Source organism: Leuresthes tenuis, unplaced genomic scaffold (assembly GCF_036924035.1).
Source record: "Leuresthes tenuis unplaced genomic scaffold, fLeuTen1.0.hap1 SCAF_15, whole genome shotgun sequence".
Taxonomy (NCBI): domain Eukaryota; kingdom Metazoa; phylum Chordata; class Actinopteri; order Atheriniformes; family Atherinopsidae; genus Leuresthes; species Leuresthes tenuis.
In genome coordinates, this window is record NW_027325369.1 from 21022368 (window position 1) to 21044932 (window position 22565).

General features: G+C 42.6%; 2 protein-coding genes across 2 annotated transcripts; one reads left to right on the forward strand and one right to left on the reverse strand.

Annotated features, from left to right (window-relative positions):
* The first annotated feature begins 367 nt into the window (after positions 1–367).
* Positions 368–2520, forward strand: LOC140270238 (antimicrobial peptide NK-lysin). Its single transcript, XM_072365354.1, has 5 exons — positions 368–437; positions 548–627; positions 1771–1848; positions 1940–2094; positions 2339–2520. The coding sequence occupies exons 1-5, from the start codon at positions 389–391 to the stop codon at positions 2424–2426; spliced, it is 450 nt and encodes a 149-aa protein (XP_072221455.1). The 5' UTR covers positions 368–388; the 3' UTR covers positions 2427–2520.
* A 1272-nt stretch (positions 2521–3792) lies between these two features.
* Positions 3793–14903, reverse strand: tonsl (tonsoku-like, DNA repair protein). Its single transcript, XM_072365658.1, has 28 exons — positions 14627–14903; positions 14450–14545; positions 14198–14340; positions 13923–14106; positions 13700–13829; positions 13368–13539; positions 13170–13284; positions 12913–13064; positions 12660–12812; positions 12214–12339; positions 11637–11847; positions 11486–11541; positions 11287–11376; positions 10863–10935; positions 10570–10733; positions 9004–9127; positions 8675–8916; positions 8096–8567; positions 7810–8009; positions 7207–7313; positions 6936–7092; positions 6616–6694; positions 6207–6514; positions 5645–5816; positions 5222–5397; positions 5045–5118; positions 4681–4814; positions 3793–4253 (listed from the first exon to the last, which is right to left on the reverse strand). Exons 1-28 carry the CDS (start codon positions 14649–14651, stop codon positions 4054–4056), a joined length of 4335 nt encoding a protein of 1444 aa, XP_072221759.1. The 5' UTR covers positions 14652–14903; the 3' UTR covers positions 3793–4053.
* Positions 14904–22565: the final 7662 nt, after the last annotated feature.

A 22565-nucleotide genomic window follows, 5' to 3' on the forward strand; every position in this document is an offset into this window, starting at 1 on the left:
GGATGAAGGAATGAAGATATGTTGGATTTTTTGAACTGAACTGAAATGGAACTAAATGAAATCATCAAACATAACGCGATCCTGACATTACTTTAAACAGGATCTCTATCCATTAAATGTTTTCTGGCTTCCTTTAGAAAGAAGATTGACTCAGGTCACTGTGTGGTAATTGTGCTAAAGGTGCGCATGATATTTCACAAGCGGTCTGTGCCCACAAGCAAACCCACCATTTTCAAGAAATGACATGGTTGGGGAGGGGGATTCAGAGCGGAAACAATCACTTGCAGAAGAGCTATTGTGTAGCCCACTCACCACACCCCTTGTGTATAAAAGCCTTATGTTAACACCTCAAACACTCAGACTCAGAGAAAACTGCTAACTGCCAGCAATGGAAAGATCCTCAGTCCTCCTTCTGTGCATCTTGGTGACATGCTCTGGTATGGCTATTGTCTTTAATACAGCTTTTATACCTTATTCCATCGCAGTACAAGTTTTCATTATGGTTTCATTAAGTATAACTTGACATTTCTGATTTCTTTCTTCCCAGTCTGGGCAGTCCAAGGGAGAAGCGTAGAGATCAGCATTGATGACGACAAAGAGATGGAAATCTCTGTGGAGGCACGCAAGGTAAAGTGACTGCTTTAAACAATTTACTGCAGTGCTGCAGGTTAGCACTTTGCAAATACTAACCTGACCACACTCAGACTTAAATCAGCGGTAGGTGAAATATTCTGATATTTATCCCTGTAGTATAGAAAACTGTTACATGTAAAATATTAAAATTCAGGAACAGAAGCCACTTTAGACTAAAAGTGTTCATTTTCCAGGAAAATGACTCTGCAACAGATATATGTATATTCCATCCATTCATTTTCTACACCTGCTTAATCCAAATCAGGGTCAGGTGACAGGTCGCCAGTCCATCACAGGGCCACACAGAGAAAAACAATCATGCACACTCACACCTAAGGTCAATTTAGAATAAACAATCAGCCTAACATGCATGTTTTTGGTTGGCGGCAGGAAGCCGGAGAACCCTGAGAGAACTCATGCATGCACGGGGAGAACATGCATATTCTATTCTATTCTATTCTATTCTATCATACTAAGAACTTTGTCTGTAAATCTGGAAGACACGGCTGAGTTAACAAATCAGAAAATAAAAGGGACAATATTTTTCTGATTTTTATTATTATTCTTTTAAAACTTTTTCTGTCTGCTACATTGGATAGTTGTACTTTTTTTTCAGCCTCTACTCATTAACACCCATCTGTTCTAATACCCGAGCTACCTTCAGCCCTCACAAACACCCCACAGAAAACTGTCTCTGAAGTTACGTAGCAGACCTGTTAAATATTTCTGCTTGATGTAAAGGTGCAGTCGGAAAAAGCACTGGATTTGAATATTTCACACAGTGGAACATGAGAGACCACATGTCAACAGGGAGAGTGGAAAATGGGAAAGCTTTTCAGGAGTTACATTTTGGTTTTAATGAACGGTGTTGCCTGTATGTAGCGGATGGGGATGTTTCCAGAGTATGTACTGCTGCAGCTTAAATATAATTCAAATCTTAATTGGACTAAAAGTCTCAAAGGATTCAACTGTGATGAGCTTGTGGCATATACAGTATTTTAAAGCTTTATCATACTGTACTTTATGGTATAGTCAGTCACTATTTAACATGTTACTGAAAATGTATGGTGGCAGAGAGATGAAAAAAAGATTTTAAAACCACATACTTTCTTGACATCATTATATTCTGACCCACAGCGTCCAGGGATTTGCTGGGCATGCAAGTGGGCTTTGAACAAGGTGAAGAAAATGGCTGGAAAAAACGCAACAGTAGAGGTAAAGTGTCCAGTAAGACTGTCCACATTAAACCGCATTAGAAAGCAGGAGCACCTCGGAAGGAGCAGTAGTGTAATTTTTACTTTTGCAGAAACTGAAGTCAACGCTGTTAAGAGTCTGCAATGAAATTGGACACATGAAATCTACCTGCAACAAATTTGTGAAAAGGTACCTCCCTGTACTAATTGAGGAGCTCACAACCACTGACGATGTGAGGACCATTTGTGTCAACGTGAAAGCATGCAAGTGAGTGACTGCAACATGCACAAGTAATGCTATTCTAAAATGGTTTAGTTGCAGCTCTTCAAAATGCTCAGTTTAGTTCTACTTTGGCTGACAGTGACTGATTATTTCATACATCTTCATAATGTACAACTCAGTTGTAATCGAGTAATGGAGTTTAATTCCCATGGATCTTAATTCTCCACCAATGGTTAATCGATATTTTAGAATTATTTTGGATTTTTTTTCTGCTTTTTCTGATCTTTAGACCAAAGGACCTAAATGACCTGCTCTTTTATCCAAACGAAGAAGGATCAAGCATTGACATGTATAAAATCTCAACCCTCGTGGATTGAAACATTTATCATCAACAAATCAGTTTGTCATCTCTTGCAGCTTTCTTTTCTTACTGCATAATCTCCCCTTTATTCACGTCACAGCGTTTGAATTGTTGATGAACTTGTGCCCATTTGGTATCAATAAACAGCTGAAAGACTCTTTGCACCTCTGTGTTTCATTGACTAAACTTAAAGTTGAACTTTAGAAGTGCTTGGTATTCCCTCACAAACTTTATAGAAATAAAAACGACTAAGCTCTGAACATTCAGAGAGACCTTACTCTAAAAACAATATTCACAGGCACAAGAAACCTATTGCTGAATCACGTGGCACATCTTATGGTTATAGTGGTTTCACCTCTGAAAACAACAGCAAAAAAATAAAAAAATTGTTAATTTAGAAACACTTTAACATAAATACTGTATAGTACATTTGATTGCATTGGCTCATAATAAAATGATTATACACATAGTTAAATATGTATGTATATGTATATGTATGCATTTAAATATCTATTTTGACAGGATGTTGGTGGGTTCTGTTAAAATACCACCTCTCATGTCCTGCTGGTGAGTCTTGAGTCAAAACACAATGAGCACATGGTGTGCTGGTGATGACTGCAATGCAGCTCGGCTTAACTGCAAGAAAGAAAAGTGTTCCATTAACATAGTTTAGAAAGAACAAACAAGCCACAAGTTCCGGATTTGGTTTACGTGAGTAAATATGAGTACATTTGAGTGAGCTTCACTACAGCATACAAAAGTGCAACCTCAAACTTAGACAAAAAAACAGAACAAAATGAATATTTGAGATTTTTAAAAATGTTTGAAGCCTTAAATGCCATTGCCACTGCATACACGTCACACTGACATGACACTGATATGTGATATGTGCCCTCTCAACCATTGAAATCCACAGAGATACGCCCTGAGATACAGGCAGATCTTTATTATTTTAGTCTTGTGAACACCTATAGTATCTAACCTCGTCTAACGCCTGCTTAAGCACCCTGTGACATTACCGAAAATCCATTTTCTATACCCACTTAATCCAACTAAGGGGGGGGCTGGAGCCAAACAGGACAAATCTTGGACCTTCAAGTCCAACGAACATCTTTGCTCAGGTGCTCTGTCATAATTTCTTTGTAATGGGTTTAAATGAAGTCTCATTCTTCTTATAATGTGGACGATAAATATGAGCCGACACACAGTTCAGTCTTAAAACTTTGCACCAAACACAAATATGCCCCAATACGCAGTAACGTGTGTGAACACACGGCAGACTTTATGCAGAATGTGTGAACCAGAGGAACTCTCAAAGGAATACAGAAATATTGAGTCACTTTAATTGTTCTTTTTTAATTAAAAAAAATAAATCACACAATTATTCAGTAGATTGAAGACAAACAAAGGCAATACTCACGCACACATAAATAAGGTAAACAAACTTAAGGAAACATTTAAGCGACTTGCACAGAGTGGCGGTCACTGCTGGTTGCGTAGTGCACAATCTGTCCTTTGTGTGTAGCCTTTAGCTTTCACCGAGCAGATCCCTAAAAGAAATCCCCCCCCCCCCCCCCCGATTACAATGATAAAGAGAGGATGTGAGAAACAAAGAACTTCCACCACCAGCAAACGGTGCCCCCTCATGAAGAGGCTGCAGCAGACAGCAGGCACTTGGCACCGCGGTCCACGAAATGTCCGTGTGGCTGAGCCTCGTCCCATCTTTGCTTTAAAGCCAGTCGGTCCAACTTGTTCAGGGAATGAGAGCAAAGGCGGAGATCCTGGACCAGTTCGGCCAGATCGTCAGGTCCTTCACCGTCCCAGGGGCCAGACACCTGACAACCTGAGGGCAACAGGAGAAATTCTTACTTTTGCATTTACGGGACCGTTACTGTCAAGTTTGACAGTTCAGTCAACTCAACGAATTACTCGGGCACAACGAACCACAAAGACTGACATGTTTACCTAAACGCTGGATGCATCAAACAATGAATATGAAAAACCTTAACTGTGTTCAAATAGACATTAGCACCAAAATCTACAGTATGCAGCATCTTGTTCTCAGTTCACGTTGAACAAAGGAGGCAGTCAATGTTGCATGATGCACAAAAGGCCATTTTCTGCCGTTTAATGCGCAACCCAAAAAAAAAACCCTCAAAGCTAAAAAAGAATGACTTCTATCAGCATCGATCAGTTTTCATAAGAAAGATATCTTAAAAAATAATAAAGAACACTACACGGGATACATCCAAGTACTGAACTATGCGTACCTTGAAGATTTAGAAGTGTCAACGGTCGAGCAGCCTCTCTGATGTACGTTAGGATGCTGTTAAGTCCCGCCGAGGTCACAGAGGGGTTTCCCGACAGGTCCAGACTCACCAGGGACGGACATGACGGCAGGCACCTGGAAGAAAATAAGAGAAACGCATCCAGAGACAAGTCAAGGAAATCTGGACGTCCCAGGCAAAAGCAGAAGAAAACACTGCGTCATCACGCATGTTCAAACGTCTCCACTGATTCATCCTTCTTTTACCACAGTACCAACACCTTTGGAAACATGCCAGAGATTATTACAACGACGTTTTGCATGTTCTTGCAGGGAAAAAAAAGGCGGACAGCAGATCAAACACAAACCTGGCCAGAGCAACTACGCAGCTGTCCGTCAGCCCATTTGCCGCCAGACTCAGGTGGGTCAGAGAAGACTCCTCCTACAAAAAAGATGAAAAGATTCAATTGACTGTACTGTATTGCAGCTACAGTTACACCTCAGATGGTCATAACACGAGGGACACATCATTTATGCGTGCCCACCTGTGACAGGACTTTGGTGAGGTGTTCCAGGGCTGGGTAATCGCCAGGAGCCCTGCAGACAGCAGACAGATCCAGGTGTGTGAGGGAGTGGAGGGGCAGAGTCTTCAAGACCAGCTCAAAGCCAGTGGAGCCCAGTGCATTGTGGGAAAGGGACACTGATTTCAGGTGACCCATGCCTGAGAGATCACAAAATATCATTTATAAAGCTATTCTTTTTGAATAGATGTTAAATATTATCATATAAAAGGAAACATTCTGTCTCGTTCTCCTCCGTCTTCAGAACATCTCAACACCAAAGTCTCTGGAAGGAAATTCATCTTTACCGCTCCCACTGCTTAATGTCCTAATCCGCCGGGAGTTCAGTTGAGCTGAATGATTAACAGAATAAAAGATCAAAGTTGAAAAGTAAGACGCAAGAGCTACCTGTCAGAGCGCTGGCAAGCAGCAGTCGATGCTGCTGAAGGAAGCGAGCGCTGAGGCCACAGGCCTGCAGAGACAGCTTGGCGAGCAGAGGGCAGCAGGACAGCAGGCAGGACAGAGACTCGGACACGCCGTCGCCCAGAGGGTTCATACTCAGATCAAGCTCCTCCAGGCACTACAGTTGGAAACAACCATATATAGAGAAGTACATGAGAAAGGATAATCTATTCATTCAAATTCATATTTAATGGTTCACCAAGACCTGATCGGAAAGGGAGCAGTGGGGGAGTTTTCTGAAAGCGCTGAACAGACAGGAAGGAGTTCTATTCAAACCAGTGTCACAAGGTTTGAGAACTGACAATTTAAGAGAGCAAAAAAAAAAAAAAAAACGCATTTATTTTCTCAAGCTCAATATAAAAGGTGTGAATAACAAAGAAGCAATTTCTCATTTGTCTATGTAATCTTTTAAAACCACAGCCTGATTTCTGCACAACAAGACACGTCAGTTCCTGCAAATACTAACAACAGAGCTGCCGTGAAAATAAAATAAAAATGAAGGTTTTACCGGGAATGCAGGGTGACTGTGTCCCTTTAGAGTATTAACAGCCTTCTCCAGCCCTTCCGCTGAAATCGAATTCGCAGAAATGTCCAGCAGCCGAAGCCGAGGCATGGTGGTTGTTGTGGCGACCAATTCAGGGAGAAGGTGGTCGGGGAGCCGGTTGCCGGAGATGCGCAGCTCGGTGAGGCTGGCCTGAAGTTTAAGGGCACGCAGCAAAGGGTTGAGGGAAGAGGAGGGCAGACTGAGGCCACACACCGACACAGAGGAGCTCCCATCCTGAACCTCGCACAGCCGGGTGACACGCTTGTTCTCGCCTGCAGGGACATGCAGACCGGGCACGTTAGAACAAATGCAAAGGAAGAGATATCCAAGAAACGCGGCAGAGTTTTGAGTGCTTTCGGGGTACGTTGCTCACCAACTGCCAGGCTCTGACATGCCTTCTTGTAGCGCTCAGGAAGAGGCGGGAGGTCCCAGGAGCAAACTTCAGCGAGAACCTGCAACACAACACACCACCAGCATTCAGAACCGATGCTTCGTTTAAAAGCAGACTGTTTAAACAAAATAAGTCAAGATCAGCCCTTAATCAACACGTATTAGGGATGCGGTATGTGCTAAAGTAATAAGATGAATGAGCTAAACACTTCAATTTCACGCTGTTCTCTTTCTTTTAAATCAAATGCAGTTTTACTCCTCAGGCCTCCCTCAAGCAGCAGCGCGGGTTCAAACAATCCTCACTTCTTCGTTGGTGTGCAGGACAGCCAGCAGCAGGTCCTGCGCAGAGAGCTGGGCCCCTTCCTTCTGCAGCGAGAGACGGGGCAGGAGGCCACATTTCTGGTAGTAACGCTGAGCTGCTTGCTCACACAGCCACGAGACAGTGCAGGAGTCTGCCTCACTGGAACACAAAGCAACGGGATTGAACCAACTGGCTAGAACATGCTAATAAACCAGAACGCTTCTTCAACAGAAGTGTTTCAGTTTACGTTATCGATCGAAGACATATACCAACCTTTGCGGAACAGGGATCAGGAACACATCTTCCTGAACTCTGACCCTCATTCTGATAGGTGGAGGCATTGATGTGGGCATGGGAGCAACCAAAGCTTGCGTTGGAGGCTAAAATGTACAAAGGAAACTACTTAATAAAATAAAGCATTTCTTTTTCATTTCTTTCTTTAGTTAAATGAAAAATATTGCCTCATGAAGCAGGATTTACCCGAGGGATGTCATTTTACAGAAGTATGCCAAAAAGAAAAAAAAAAAACAAAGCTTCTCTGTATCATGTGATTCATGCATCATCCTGATAGAAATCACAATGTTTTTAATCCCACATGAATCCGATGGGACCTAAGCTCTGGCAAAATCTTGAAATAGCACAAGCTTCTTGATCAACTAGCTCTCATTTGCAGCCACATTCATCACTGTCAAAAGTTAATCATGGGGACACGTTCCTGACAAATCGTGCGATTTCCTCCGGTGACGCTGCAACATTAAGGATCATCTCCCTGAGTTCATGTTCCCCTGAATATCTAATGTCAAATATTACTCTCAATTTAAACTGGAGTCTTTTGAACTTGATCTGGATCACTCCATATGCAGACGGGGTTCTGACCTGAACACGTATTTGTGGGGGAGGTGAAGGTGCGTCGGGCCTCATGTCATCATCGTCTGTGACGGTCGGGCTGTGTGACCTGCTGACCTCTCGTCTGCCCAACCTCACCATTCCTGACATCTGAGTCATTTTGACCTGATGAGGCTTCGCCAAGCCATTCCTTCTCCCGGTGTGAGCCCGGCTGCAGGAGGCTGCAGAATCTGAGAGAAGAGGACTGTAATGAAGATACAATATAATAAAATTTTAAAAAAAGATATGTAGAGGAACAAACAAACTGGATGGCTACCTCTGACAGCTGTGTCCATGTTTTGACTCCTGGCAGTCAAAGCTGAAGCACTTTCCTCTCCCCTCAATCCACCTTGTTCCATTCGAAGCCTCCTCTTTTTCTTTGGCTGCATTTCCCCCAAATCATCTTCCAACCAGTCATCAGCCAGATATTCGTCCTCAGGAACCAGAGCGGCTCTGCTGCCGGATGAAACAGCAGGTGTGCTGGAGTACTGAGGCTGTGAGAGACCCTGCAGAAGAGTTTTGGCACTGCCTAAACCCCGAATGGCACTGTGGTACGCCTCTCGCCCAAATACAGATGGGGCAGGGGCCTCCTTGTTACTTTCCCGACCTGAGCTGGGGACCGTAACGGGTTCCTTGTTTGGAAGAACGTCCTTTTGGCTCGGCGCTGCTGGGAAAGTGCGTCTAGGACGAACGGGACGGAGAGGACTAACCGGACTGTCGGAGCCACTGTCATCAGAGCCGCTGTTAATCTAAAAGCACACATACACGTTCTGCTTTTATAACCTCAAACAGAATCTTTAAACAGTAACCGTGTGGTATTTTCACCCTCAGAAAAAAACCATTTGCCAGTCATTACCCCATACAGAACAGCAGCCTCCGTTCCTCTGGCTCTGCGCCGCTGTGATGAGCCATTGCTCTGCTGCCTCCTGGGGCTGACGGCTGCTGCTTGAGCTTCCGAGCTCCTGCTGGGTCGGGGCCAGTCTTGGCTGGAGGAACAGCCCCCTCCAGTGGTTGACAGCGGCTCAGAGTTCTCGGCATCAAACAGCTGGCTGTCCTGCAGGGCATCAAAAGGCTTGGCTGGGGCCGGGACAGCAGGCACTGTAGTTCCCACAGAGAAGAAAAGCATGCATTTGAAAATGCATGTAAGACCAAGGCTAACATGATATAATAATGTGAAAGCTTTACCTCCCCCTGCTAGTGCCTTCTTGAGCAATTTCTCTGTAGCGGCACATTCCTTTCTGGTCTCCTCGTCCAACTCTCTGCTGTAAGTCCTCTGCCACTGACGCAGGGTGTCCATGGGAGTTTCACCCTAAGGGTGGAGACAAAAAAAAAACTGATGAAATAAGAGGTCAGCCATTTCAGTTCTGCCTGAACTACATCTACCAAGCCACAAAGTCCTCAATTATACGAGGCCAAGAGCTGCTTTTCTATCACAGATATATGTTAAAGTAAATATAATCTCAGAATTAGTGGCATTCCACCATGAAAAGGTCCAATAAGAAGAAACGGAGAGCTATAGAATGTCAATTTTAAAAAAAACGCAGAGCTGAATCTAATTGAAAAGCCGTGGGTGGTGGTGGTGGTGGTGGGGGGGGTTTGAAATTATCTCTGCAGGCTAGAAAATCCTCAAACATCTTGGATGTGAAGGAATTTTTCATGTAAGATGATCAGAAAACTTCAGAAAGACTGGTGAACAGGGAGGCAAAACAACCCCAAGAAGTCATTTCTGCTGAAGGGGGCAATGCTCACGTACGATATGATACAAAACTGCTTTATATTCGCTTCACATTCCTCGGCCAGCTTTGTTCAAGAGGTAAAAACACAGACTAGTGACCTTCCCATCAACACATCTTCGTACGCAGCCACTGCAACACCCAACAAACAGACAAAAACAAGACATGCAGAGACAACACAGCATTAGATTTCACTTTGCCACATAGAGATTCTGCAGCAAAACACACGGATTAAAAAAAGAAAAACAGGATTCCTCAACCTAATTCTCTCATTACTGCAAGATTGGTATTCTTTATGTAGGACATGACAGGAGAGGCTTAAAACCAAGTTGTGGTTCCAGGAATCATGCCAATGAATTCACAGCAGGAAAGAAATACTATGAATGATAGAAAAAAAAAAAACAAGAGAGGGAATATTAAAGAACATGACTGAAGATGCACATAGGAACGAAGATGTAACAAATCCATCAGTAATTAATAAGAATTGGAAATTTGACACTGACAAACGCGTATTTTTTCCCCCCTTTCTTACTATGAAATAAGAGGAGTGGCCTTTATTGGTAAGTTGCTTGACAGGAAATGGGACTGAGAGAGAGAGAGAGAGAGAGAGGAAGGAAGGGGCCGGGACTCGAGCCAAATTGATTTTTTTTTAACTACAGGGTAATAATAAAAAGGAAAAAAAGAAAAGAATTGGTCACGTGAGTCAACCAAAATAAAAAAAAAAAAAAGGAAAACAAACAAATAAATAAATAAGACGTTAAATCTATGAGCTCCTGGAAGCTCATTAAAAAGGTTGCCGTCATATCAGGAGACTGTTTATTCCGTTTTAGCTGGTTTGAAATGCCTTAGTATTGACTTTATGTGACATGAGTAACGGCCCCGTTCTAACGATATGATTCTAAAGTATGAAATGTGACTTTCATTTCAAGGGAAATACAGTATCTTACTGCCCAATCCTGCCTGTTGTGTTACTCCCACCCAAATGAAGTCATAGATCATGGTGTAACCACACACATACCCTGGAGTTGCGTAGTGCGACTGAAGCCCCCCGTTCCACCAACAGTCTTGCAACACTTAAATTGCCACAAGCAAGGGCGTCATGCAGAGGAGTCACTCCCTCACACCCGGGGCCACCGGGATCATTGATGTTAGCGCCGCGCTCCAGCAGCACAGCGGCAACATCTGCATGAAAGACAGAACAGAGGCACTCAACACAGCTGAAGAGGGCTGATTCTTTTCTTCTTCTTTTTTTTATTTAAACAAAAACAACTCTGAAGCAAAGGTTTATGCTGCCAATCAGAAATCGGTTACCATAGTGACCGTGGTTGCAGGCCTCATGGAGGGGCGTCCAGCCACAATAGTCTCTGGGATTCACAGGGTGACCCTGACACAAGTAAAACTCAAACAGTCAATGTTGTCTGAGGTTATGGTTGCTGTTTGCAGCCGTTTGTGTAAAAAAAACACTATAATGTTCATGAGAAGAACTCTTCATAAAATATTCATTGCTGAGCTGAGCAGAGCCAATCTCTCTCTTTTTTTTTTTTTAAGATTAAAAGAGAGATGATGTGTGACGTGTTCAATTTTTAATAAGCTCAGACAAGCAGCTCAATTCCAACAAGTTTCTTATTGTTGTTCTCGGTCAGTCCAGTGCAGATACTGACAGGTCTGCTCAGGACAGGCCGATATAAAATATTTGTCTGAGACATGAATGAGAAACCTTGTTTTTCCCCCTCACCTGTTCTACCAGATATTGGACCTGCTTCAGGTTTCCATCTATACACGCTCTGTGGAGAGATGTCTCCCCTTTCTCATTCCTCTTGTTCCACTAAATCAGGGAGACGGGCACAAGAAAAACAAGAGTTCAGACAGTGAGGATCCAAAATAAAGAATACAAAGACGAAATGACAGCTTGGGCAAAGCAACAACCAACTCACCCTTCCGGTCTTCCTTTTTCCTGACACCATCTTGTCGTAACCCTCCAAATCATCATCTAGAACCCGTGATAAAGTAATGGAAGACAATCTAAGTAAATTTGATCAATTTCAGGCTCCATTTGCCTCTATGCCAGCTCTCTTCACAGCCTACCTGAGTCTGACAGAATGACATCACTGTCACCCAGAGGCTCACTGTAGTCCATCTCCTCCTCTTCCTCCTCCTCCTCCTCCTCCTCACCGTCACTCCCATCTGGACTCCAGCCCTCTGAAGCGCAAAGCTGACGCAGCTTCGCCTCGGTGTCGTTAACATTGGACGAGCCGCAGCGTCTCTGGGACGCGAGCCAGAGGGACAGCACGCGTTTCTGTGGGCGTGAAGGAGAGCTTTTATGGGTGGTGACAACGATGACTTGATGCTTTTCTACCCATTTACCTTTGTCTTTAAATTGAGAAGTTACACACTTAATATGAATCATAATATTAGATCACTACATTTACAGCACATCACCCATCATGTCAGATTTTTCTGCTAATGACAGATAAAAACACTGTGTGAGAATCTTTCTTATTGCTTTAAAGCTTAATTCTTCTAATCAGTAAATGGATATTTAGCTAAAAAAAACATGTCGCTTGTGCATGAATCCAATTGTCAACGTTTAACCAATTGAAACAGAGTAGTTTTCTTTTAAATTGAACCGTTTTGCAGCTTTTAACCCCTCATTCCAACCCACCTGCAGCCGGGCGCGTCCAGACACCTGGGCACAGCGTAAGGCCGTCCTGTGGCTGCCGTCGACGTCCTCGGAGGCGCAGCCGTTCTCCTCCTGAGCTGCCGCGATGTTCAGCCATGTGTGACACTCCTGACACAAACACACACAAGTCAGAATGTACTCCTGCCAGGATGCACGACACGATGATGTTGGCTAACGACTTAGTGCTGTGACTTAATATGAGCGATCCCAGCTCAGCGATTTACTGCGAGTGGATTTTTAAAATGATGCATAGATCGTATTTTCATCTAATTTAGAATAAAACTTAGCAAAAAGGCCTCTTCTACAAAGCACAGGGCTCCGACTGGAGCTTTTCTACATCTAAAAGCCCTTGCAGGGATAGATGGTGAACGTTTTCGGGGCTTTTGTCCTCCATCTCTGAGCGTAGAATGCAGCTTATTCATGCTCACCTCAGTGGGGCTGCCCTGTCGTAAAGCCAGCTCCTTTCTGTAGTGCTCCACTGCCTTGTTGTGTTGCCTCAGGTCTGTGTAGGTCGCAGCCAGAGACACGTGGATGACTGCCAGCTCCCTTGCAGGCTTTCCCATGGCTTCAGCACCCCTCAGCTACACCACAAGAGAAGTTATAATGCAGTGAATGTCGGGAGGTCAGGTTAAAACAGCTGGGATGCGAGCTGCTTGTTGCCCATGTTTTGATGTTTCACACCTGAGCCTGATAGGCACCCAGAGCCTTGCTGTAGCAGCCGATCTTACAATAGAGGTCCCCCAGCTGCTCTGCCAGCTCGACAGCCTGATGGGAGCCGAGTCTTTTGCCCTGATCTTCCCCGAACTCTTCCTCTAATTTACAGCCCCGGTCAGCTGTGAAATTGACAACACAAATGGTGCCATTAATGCAGCCATCTTAGAGAGGTCTAGAAAAAAAACAAAAAACAAGATCGAACGGATTCAAAGCTGCTCTCTCACCATATTTGAACGCTTTCTTTACCGCTTGTCCGTCCAGCGGCTGCTGGGAACCCAGCTGGAGAGCCTTCTTCAGAGATCGCCTGGCAGCTACAAAGTCACCCAGAGACAGCTGCACCTGTTGGCAAATATCATGACATCACGGAAACGTCACACCCTGTCAAATCAGACCAGACGTACAGGAGTCGGTGGAGCTCACACCTTGCCAATGCAGTGAAAACACTCGCTCTCACAGAACTTGTCCTTCATCTTCCTGGCGCACTCTTTGGCCTGCTCCAGGCAGCGGACAGAATTAGAGTGTTGACCGTTGCGGAAGTAGATGTTTCCCAGGTTAAAGTTTGCGCGATAGAGATCTTCCAGCAGCTGGCTCTTCCTGTACAGAACAAGAAGTGCTCAAAACGCTTTCTTCTCAGCATTTTATAGATTAGGTACACCGACTGTGGCGTTCACTTGTTGTTCACGTCGTTAGTGATGAGTGGGAACAAGAGGGATAGCTTCGGAAATATCTTTTACGATGGTTTGGCATGTCTTACTCAGCAATAAAGACGCTCCGTCGGATGAAATCGCTGCAGCGTTTGGGCTCCCCCAAATGATCGCACACAAGACCAAGATTGAGGAAGAGACGAGCCCTCATCTCGCTCATCTCCCGCTGAGGAACAGTCCCTGCAGATCAGAAAAGGATTCGAGCATACGTTTCTTGGAAAAACCCCAAAAACAGGAACAAGGTCATTCAATATTCTCCTCTACGGAACATACCTCCCAGACGCTCGTCCACAATGGTCAGGCTTTTATTGAAAGCATCCTCTGCTTGCTTTAAACTGTTCTCCGAGTGGTCCGATTCATAACGGAAGAGGTAGGTTCGACCAATGGTGGCGAGGGCTCTTTGCTCCTCAGCATGGTCTCTGACAGAGCGGGCCAGGTCCAGGTGACACTGTTGGTGCTGGAGGAAGAAAAAGAGAAAACATAGATCCCAAATGCTTACGCACATTAGCCACCGGTGTTAAGCCAAAGTAAATCTCAAGTCCATTTACTTTTAAAGCAGCCTGAATGTTTCCCATCTCGGCACAGCACTCTCCTATTCTACGATGCGCCACAGCTCGTCCGATCACATCATTTAAGGCCTCAGAGATAGCCAGCTCCCGTTGGTGCTCCCCGATGGCTGCCTCATAATCACCTGAGATGCACATAAACCACACATGACAAATATTGGAAACAAATATTAAAGAGCCTAAATGAAAGAATCAAAGCAGGAAAGCCGACTGTTCATTCACACTGCGACTTACCACTCCTGGACAGCAGCTCCCCAAGCTGATTGCAGATGTTGGCTTCCTCCTTCAAGTTGTTGTTAGCCTCGGCTTTGTTTTTAGCTTTCTGCAGCTCTGTGGAGAGCAATCCATTGAATGGATGTGGGTTACACAAATCTTTCGAAGTAGAAAACGTGAAAGCAAAGCAGTACTTACGTTTGATTTCCCGTAAGGAGCTCATCTCGGCCCAGCTCTGTTAGCTAAGCTAACTTCCAGCTAGTAGTGAATGACAACTCAGCGCGCCTACTGTTAGCTTGCCTGAACCCAAACGTATAAAACTAACTTTTCACCACATCTTCCATGCCACATGTCCGCAGATGTTCAGCAGTCTCGTGTGTGTCCGATCGCACTCATGGTCATAGAAAACAGCCCTCTATATTAACCATCTCTCTCTGTTTTAGCTTCGAGTTTACAACAACTTCAGATTGACCCGCCAGGAACGTGTCAGCCAATAGCTATTGTTGTGTTTAATGTCCATTTCCTAGTCTTTCAGGCACAAATTCCTCCTCAAATCCTGAGATTATAAATTTTTTTAAACTTAAATCTCCTGATAAGGCCCAGTAATTTAGCACTTTATAGATTTACTGACAGTTTCTATGATGATATTCAGCACAAGAACAAATATCGTACCTTTGAACTTCCATAAAAGAATGTGCCTCAGTCTGACAGACTAAATTTAGGGCATAAAAAACACATATTCACAAGGTAACCGCTCATTGGCCAACGCTACAGCGTGATACAACTGTGGCACTAACTTTACTAAATTGTTGTATTTTCGCTCCAATCCAACACATAGAGCCATAGTTTCAAAGCAAGATAGTAAATCAGTGCCGTGTGGCGTTAAAAACACACAGACACAATGCAGCAGTCAACGAATGCGCACTGGAGCCATAGTCATAGTCTGACTTGAACCTAGTGAGAGGGATGAGTCTATGTTGGATAAAGAGACACATAGAAGGACAAAAATCTGCTGAAACCTGTATATTTGGTCAATCAATGGCCATGGCAGATGCTGGACGATTCAACTTTTCACAGAAAGCTGAAATAAAAAGTTAAATTGCATGATTTTTAAAATGTCCCTGAATCAAGATATTTTTAATGAAATATTTGGGGAAAAAATAAGATGCTAGAACATAACAGTATTATACGATAAAGGGTTAACTTTTAATATCTACCGATCACTAAATGCAAAGTTAATTTTTATTGCAATTTTTTCCACCTTCACTGACGGTTCATATACACCTTTCCTAAAAGGCTCAAATTCAAATCTTTAGTTACTTTTGAAATACAAAGAAGGCCATACTAGGAAATACATATAAATTCAGCAAAAAGAAGGGGGAAAAAAGACAAATGTAAGAAATAAGAGCGAGTGGTCACCCGTGTGAGCGTTAATCTGATTCAGATGACGTTATTATTTTTAGAACAAGGATCCACAGATCTGTCACACTAACAATGCTTAAGATTACTAACACCAATTATTTAGACTGGCACAGCTGCAGCTAACCCACATTCATGATCTTATAATCCAGTCGTTCAGTGTGCTATGAAAAAAAAAAATGTAAAAAAAGGGCGACACATGGCCAGGTGACGTCAGCGCTCAGACCTTTGTTTTCTTTACTGGTCTATTCAGGGTTAGGGTTTGATTGACAGCACGTTTTGACAAATTGTGGTGCAGCGTTTCGCTTGACGCTAAATTCAATGAACACACTATTGTCTTTTTTTTATTATTTGATTTTTAATGAGATTGATATTTGAGTGATGATGAAAAGTCCTCAGCTTCACTCTCACATGTCATCTTAATGAAGTGGATTTGAAGTTTTCTTTTTTGACATCTCTAATAGTATGTTGACTTATTTCATGGCTGGGGTCTACAGACACATTTACCTGTGTAAATCCGAAAATAGTTCCCAATATGAGTCCCGTGGGAAAAAAAGCAGTGAAGAACACCACAGCATGCAGCCATAAAAAAAAGAAAAAAACAAGCTCTGCTGGCATTAAACCAACCAACAGGAAAGCATCTGCTTTATGCAGAATGTCAGCAGGGGACTCAAGCATCAAAAGCAGCTGAGACGCCTCTCAGATCATACAGAGCTTCGTCTCAGCCTCTGCAGGTCTCTATTTCCACACCGGTGACCTTACAAATGGGTATGCTGCATCATTGTGAGAATTGGTGTTTCTGGGCGGTGCAAAGTGGAGTAGAGCACATCAGAGTGCAGAGTATCAGAGAGCAGCAGAGCACAGAGAGGCAGGCATATCCGCCGCTGGAGGGATCAAATCTGTACCATCTGACGCTCAAGGATTTATGGGTTTAGTCAAAATTGCTTTTCCCACAGTGGAGATTAAGCACCGTAGGATGTTTTCCACTCAGGCCGTAGAATAGCCCAGTGTAGCTGCTGCTGCTGTTACTGTTTTTCTCCTTCTTATCTGCTCCGGCGCTGGAGAAGGGAATGTCTCAGGAGGGCAGAGTGCTCCAAACCCTGGCGAGGAGTAGATTCTGATTGACAGGAGAGGTCTGTCCTCTGGGGAATGTGAACCATGCAGGTGGATGCGGTCCTTGTCCTCCTCTGTGTTTGGCTCACAGGTGCAACTGGGAAGATGGTTCAGCAGAGAGGTCACAAGCTGGAAACCTACAAACAAAGCAGGTATTGGATACAAAGTAGTGGATGAGCAGCATTTCAAATGCAAACAGCAGCGTGCACATGTTTATTGTCTCTGAAGGATGAAAAATGAGCTTTTTATGATTTTATACTGCACATGAACAGATTTGTTAAAGTTCTGTTTATCACGATGACTTCATTTTGTGCTTGTAGATGTTTTTCACAGGTGTGCACAATGTTGTCCACTGTTTCCTGTTTCACCTGTGCTGCTCCCTCTAAAAAACAGACTTATTCGGACAGCAGATTGGATAGATAAGGGAGGGGGGACCTAAATCCTCACGTCTATTTATGTACTACGGGTGGATGCTGTGTTCTCTTGCCCCACAACTGCTGTGGGGCAGTTAATGACCGCTTTCCCTGCCAGCAGCAGTTGTAGTCAATGTAATTCTCAGGTGATTATTTAGGCTAATTGCTGCCTTGTTAATGCGTCCATTGGATTAGATGTTTGAGTGGGGACTGAACTAGATCTGGGATTCATTAAAGCACCCTTGCTTCTGCATATTATTGATTGAAATGGCTTCAACATCGGAAGTGATTTGGATGTGGTTTGTTTGCTGTCTGACATACCGTATGTAGTTAAAGAAAAGTGACGTTTGTCAGAGCACATGAGACAAAAAAAACTGCAAATATTCACAATTGAGAGGCAGTAATCAGTGTAATCTGGTATTTTTTTCAAACAGTGGTTGACAAAAACAATCGCTTCTGAAATGATTTGAGGATTAATTGTCTATCAGTGAGAACCTGATTAATGAACTACAGTAACTGTTTATGCAAAAGAATATTTATTTATAGTATTCATCAAATATCTGTTCTTCAAGTGGAAGAGAATGAATGTGTCTACTATGAAATAAATATCTTTGTCTTGGACTTGCATTAGAAATGCATCGCTTTAAAATGGCATCTGTAGCTGTTTGTGTAGAAGTCGTCAGTCACCTAAATATCTCTTGTCAAATTGTTGTCCGTTATTAGATACATTTGACATAAATATTGCCAGAGTTGACACAAATGTGGAACGTTACGTTATGTATCATCACATTTACTAAGTTTAAGAGCCCGTATGATACTCATTTGAATGAGGATTGGCTTACGTGAGTCAGTGTTGAAAAGAAAGAAATCAATTTTCTCATGATGTACATTGCTTCTGCACCTTATTTCACTTTCTCTTTAAAAGGCTCCGTTTTTAGCTCTTTTCTCTTTATGAATCCCATTCCAAAATGCCCATTATGGTCTGAACGCTCAGCTCATTGGTCAAAAACAGTGGGGCGCAGACAGCTTCTCATTCTTGTCAGCAAGTGTACCAAAGCAATAACTAGACGGGGCTCATAAGTATAATGTGACCGAATATAAATCTATTTTTTCTGTTTTTTTACACCAGTTGAGAGAATGAAAAGAATATGAAAGACTATAAAAATTAAATCTATAAAAGATATGAAACATTATTTCTTGAAATTTTATGGGTTATGAAGGTTTATGAAGCACTTCTTCTAAATGATGACCAGACCAAGCTGTGTTAGTGTTTGCATGGTTTCTGCCTTTTCTAAAGCATCTTATTTTTATTCTTAATTGTCTGCCATGGCAGCCCAAAGAAATATAAGCTATGACACTATACAGTGTGCTATATCAGAAAAGTATGATAGCTTTTGATTATCAATGACCTAATTACCAATTGATTAAGACCGCATCTCAAAACCCATTTTCTGCTGGTCCTTCCCTTGTCTTTCTTAGCGAGATGTCACTGCATCAGCGCAGTAAAGGCAAAGGCAAAACATAAAAAGGAAAGAAGATTTGGCGTAACAGAGCACTCTTTGAGTGGAGAATCAGACACGAATCCTGATGAGAAAGCTTAATTAAAAGCTACTCAGAAAGAGGAGGCGCACATTTTTTTTTTTCATCCTCAAACAGCTTTTTTCTTAACAGTTGAACATCTGTCTGTTTGGATCAGGGACCGTGGAGCTGGGCTGTGTAACTTGTTGATACAGAAGTGAAGCTGTTTAAAAATCAACACTGGCTCTAACCTCTGTGAGTTGTTTCAGATGACGTAAAATTCACTCTTGTGAATGACCCCTGCTGGGTAGCTTTAAGCTTCAAGACATGATCTGATTCTCCAAATAGAAAGAACTCTGACTGCAGTCTACAGGAAATATGGCACTGACTTATCGTACATGGACTCCATTTTGAGATATAGTAGCAGTAAAAAGTTGTTAGCTTTTTAATGCAAAAAGCAACAGGGGCGTTGATGTGTTGGACCTAAATGAACAATTTTTGTCTAGGCTGAGACATGTCAATGATATTGATTCAATTTCCATACTGTGTTTTATTGAAAACTTGAGTTGCAATTTCTTTTTAAGGGGTCACATTTTTTTTTCTTTTCCAGTTGTCACCAAAATTGTTGCAGATAACCTTGAGACCAAGCCTCGAAGAAGTTACCAGATGGATTTTAGATTTCCAAAACTGTTCCAAATCCACATGTCACGGCTAATAAAAGCAAGGAGCAAACTGACCAAACAGAACAGTGAGATCTTATCTCAGAATCTCAGTTTTCATGCTTTAACACCAAACTTGGCTGCATGGACTCAGCACATTCATTCAACTACGCTTTTCCAATTAAATTGCATTATTATATGACTGCTTGGTTATTGCTGTAATAAGACAATTGTAATTTTCTTGGCAATGTTTTAGATCATGCCATCCTGACGCCCAACCCCCACCCCCTCCTCCATCAGTGCGAGTAGTTGTTTCAGCTCTGGTCCAAAATTTATGGAGCACCGTCAGATAGATGTCAACCTGCCAAATGCAATACTATAGTAACACTTGACTTAAAAAAATACACGGACATATTTGCTTACACACAAGAAAAAAATTCCCATCAATAAGAAGCATAGTTGGGGGGGGGGTTCCAGGCTGAAAGCCCCACGTTTGTTTTGTAAAGACAGATTCTAGCTGTAGCTTATTGCCTCAAGTAGGAAACTGTCTTTGCATTAATATCTGCTGAAAATGATAAGATTTTCTAAGACAGGCAAGTACAACATTGTCTGCCTCTGAATGCAATCAGTGTTGAATGATTTGCATCCACTTAATATATCCAACAAACCCTGTCAAATCATAATCCCCCTGCCTTTAGATACAGTATCACTTTTCATGCTATAGTTGCTATTTATAGATCAAAGACACCACAAAAACACCATGCTAATCATTATCAGGATTCTCATCCGTTTTAGTGAAATAATCATGCTTGGTACTGCGAAAATGCTCTGACAAAGCTGTCAGAGTTCGTGACACTGAAGGTCTGATCTTACCGAAAGAACATCTGTGAAGGGTTAAAGCTGTCTTTCTAAAGCTAAACAATCCTCCACAAATTATAGCGTTCATCTGAGACATACAGTGATGAAGATGATCATTAAGTACAAGAGGAGTGCAATCATAATCATACAGAACGAAGCACAAGTGGCTCAAACCCGCTGTGCAATCTTTAAATGTCAGTGTTTATCAAGTCTGACCTTTGTTGTTTGTGGTGATTTGTTTTTTTTGTCCACCCCAACTAGTTAAAAGTCGCCTCACATAGGCCTTCTCCTGACATGTACAGTCTGTGAATACAAATCAAATGTAAATCTCTCATTCCTCTTCCAGCACGGGGGGGGGGGGTCCTCATATACTTATGCAGAAGTCAAACTCTTCCTCTTTCTGTCTCTCATCACCCCCACTCCTCCTCTCATGAGTGTGAAATTGCAAAAGCGTCTGGGTGCTGCTGGCGTGGGTTTGTAGGAGTTTTCACACTGTTACTCTCTGCACTTGACGCCTTGAGGAGGAAAAACTGAGGGCAGGATTTGTGTAGGACAGAGGAAGCCCACTTAAGGAAACATCAGAGGAGAAAACTCTCACGATAATTAGAAGCAATTACTCGATGATTTTTGGGCCACAACAGCACACTTGGATGGGAGGAATCATCTTTTGCTTTGCCCAGAGACAAAATGGGGTGTTTGTGTTACATGTTTGCTAAAAACACATCTAAGATCAAACTCGGACTAACTGATAGTCTTTCGAAAAGCATCATTTAGAGCAAATACAGCACATTTTGTTTTGATCATGTCAATGATTCATGCTGTGGAATAAGTGGAGAAACACAAAAAATGAAGACATAACATCACACCCATCTGTTCAATTTAATCCCCCCCCCTTTTTTTTCCAATTTCAGATTTTCTTTCTGCTTGTGTCTTTGTAAGCCATTAACATGTTCAGGATAACCTTGGCAGAAATTTGTCCCAGTAACCGTAATGTGGCCCCTGCAGTGACGTTTGCCTTTCCACCCCAAGGCTGCAGAGAGAGGCAAGGACAATGTGGGACCACACAGGGCACGCCGGTGTGCAGACAGGCAGACTGCTGTGTGTTGTAGGCAGGCAGGGAGGGGGTTGCAGCATTTCTGCCAAGAGGATTAGGAGCCAGCTGCTGGATAGACGTAGATGTGTGGCACCCATTGGCCCTCAGGACGGTGCATCCAGCACCCAGTGAAACGCTTTTCTGTCTGTGTCATTTTGCACTTGTATTATTTCCTTTTTGTGTGCGTGTGTTTACCCCTTGTCTCCCTCTTTTCTTCAGTGGTGTTTTCTTAGTGCACGTTCTGACAGGGATTTGGCTTTGACTGTGGCAGGATCCTTCTTTTCTATTCATCCATTCATACATTTGGAATTCATCATTCTGTCTCTCTGCTTGTGGCCTGAAAATTATGTTTAAAGAACGACTATATAGAGGCAGCCTTTTAAAAATGTGACACCAAGAAAAGCTGGATGTGATGAGAAGATGCTCTGTAGCTCTGTAGCTGGTTTGCGGATCAAATGTAAGTGATGTAACTGCATGTAGTGCAACTCCTGTTCTTAACAAAACTTAAAAGTTAAAAGTTTCTCATGCTATTCTAGATCAGTGTTCATTTGGGCTTTAAAATGATCTTTATTCACATTGACTTACCAGTTTTTTTATCGTTAGTAACAACATTAGCAATTAAGATGACCCACATAAACTACAAAAAACATTATATGGAACATAATGACCCCTGACAAACAAAAAAAAATTTAAAACTTAATGTAAATGTTTACTTATAAAACGAAAATGAAATAACTATAGAACCGTTCTCAAAAGACCTTTTACTTGGAGTTTAATCAAGCATCAGTGAAAATAAGCTGGAGTTGAAAGAGATTTTTAGTTTAGTTTTAATGATAAAACAGAAAAAAAAGTGCAGCTTACATGTGTAATGTTCTGTTTTGTTACTTAGTTTTGTCCCTGTTCTTAATCATCAGGTCACGAAGAGACACCGGAATGGATGGGGGAGACGGTCACAAAACTGGGAGGCAAGTTTGAAAGAGTTTGAATAAAAACTAATTTTCCAAATTGTATTCTACATGGAAACTTTGCATATTTCATCCCTCTGAGGATGTACTGCTTTGTGT

Excerpts from the sequence above, each read along its gene's own strand:
- LOC140270238 (XM_072365354.1), top strand. The coding sequence starts at position 389 with ATGGAAAGATCCTCAGTCCTCCTTCTGTGCATCTTGGTGACATGCTCT. Across the intron at positions 438-547 it reads CATCTTGGTGACATGCTCTG|TCTGGGCAGTCCAAGGGAGA; the intron begins GTATGGCTATTG and ends CTTTCTTCCCAG. Across the intron at positions 628-1,770 it reads TCTCTGTGGAGGCACGCAAG|CGTCCAGGGATTTGCTGGGC; the intron begins GTAAAGTGACTG and ends TCTGACCCACAG.
- tonsl (XM_072365658.1), bottom strand. The coding sequence starts at position 14,651 with ATGAGCTCCTTACGGGAAATCAAAC. Across the intron at positions 8,010-8,095 it reads CATGGACACAGCTGTCAGAG|ATTCTGCAGCCTCCTGCAGC; the intron begins GTAGCCATCCAG and ends CTCTTCTCTCAG. Across the intron at positions 7,093-7,206 it reads CTGATCCCTGTTCCGCAAAG|TGAGGCAGACTCCTGCACTG; the intron begins GTTGGTATATGT and ends TTTGTGTTCCAG.